Here is a 963-nt window from a genome sequence, read left to right as displayed (position 1 = left end):
TCTCTCTCTCTCTCTCTCTCTCTTTCGCTGTCTCGCGCTCCTGTGCTTCATCATGTCTGTCTGTGTGGATCAGGTCCGGGATGCTGGAGCAGGGAGTGGACAGGATCGTGACTCAGGTCGTCGATCCAAAGGTCCATCACACCTTTCGGCCGCAGGTGGAGCGCGTCGTCCGGAAGTTTCTGTCTCCAAACGGCCACATGGAGGAGGACGAACTTCCTCCTGTAGCTCCGCCCCTTCCTGCAGAAAACCAGGAAGCGGAACTGCTGACCGCAGACTGCGGAAATGATGCCGGTGAGCTTCTCACATATGAGTATCCACAGTCTTCTCATTACAAATGTGCCGGAGTATAAGTCAGGTTTTGTGGTGTTTCTCTGACCGCTCCAGCTGGGAGCTCCGGCGCTGATGTCCAGATCCCAGAGACCAGCGGCACTGACCACGATCACAGCGAGGAGGAGATGGACATCAGCCTCACCGAGGAGGAGCCGCTCGCCGCGGAGACGAAGGAGGAGCCGGAGGAGGAGCAGCCTGGGAAAGAGGAAGAGGAGGAGAGGAGTGCAGAGATGGAAGTGGAGATGGAGGAGGTGAAGGACGAGGGAGACGCGGGGAACAGCAGTAAATCCTCAGGGAAGATCCGAGAGGAGAACCGTGACTCTGACTCCCAGAAACCCTCCAGCGTCAAACAGAGGACTAGAGAGCGACTGAGAGAAGGTACGACAGAGAGATTAATCACTGTTTAGTGATCGTGTCTTCACTCCTCTTGTGTGGTGCACTGATTATGCTTTATACTGATGCACCAACATTCATTTTGTGTAAAGTTTTCACACCAAATTGTTTTCAAACAAATCGTACAGATTACTATAACATGATTTTTGATCACGCTGTTGTAGTTTATTTCTGTTTTGGGCGTGAAGTAGATACTGACAGTCAAAATAAAGCCCTAATTTTACATCAGTGGTCAGTCAT

General features: G+C 51.7%; 1 protein-coding gene across 1 annotated transcript; it reads left to right on the top strand.

Annotated features, from left to right (window-relative positions):
• Nucleotides 1–79: 79 nt before the first annotated feature.
• LOC107580900 (biorientation of chromosomes in cell division protein 1-like 1) lies at nt 80–708 on the top strand (the record flags this gene model as incomplete). Its single annotated transcript, XM_016266513.1, has 2 exons — nt 80–291; nt 385–708. Coding segments are annotated over exons 1-2 (535 nt in total), but the record flags the coding sequence as incomplete, so codon positions are not given.
• Between the last annotated feature and the right edge of the window lie 255 nt (nt 709–963).

This window comes from Sinocyclocheilus grahami, unplaced genomic scaffold (genome assembly GCF_001515645.1).
Source record: "Sinocyclocheilus grahami isolate Dianchi unplaced genomic scaffold, SAMN03320097.WGS_v1.1 scaffold50447.1, whole genome shotgun sequence".
NCBI lineage: Eukaryota > Metazoa > Chordata > Actinopteri > Cypriniformes > Cyprinidae > Sinocyclocheilus > Sinocyclocheilus grahami.
The sequence above is the reverse complement of the archived record's forward strand: the minus strand, read 5'-3'. Positions and strand labels throughout refer to the sequence as shown.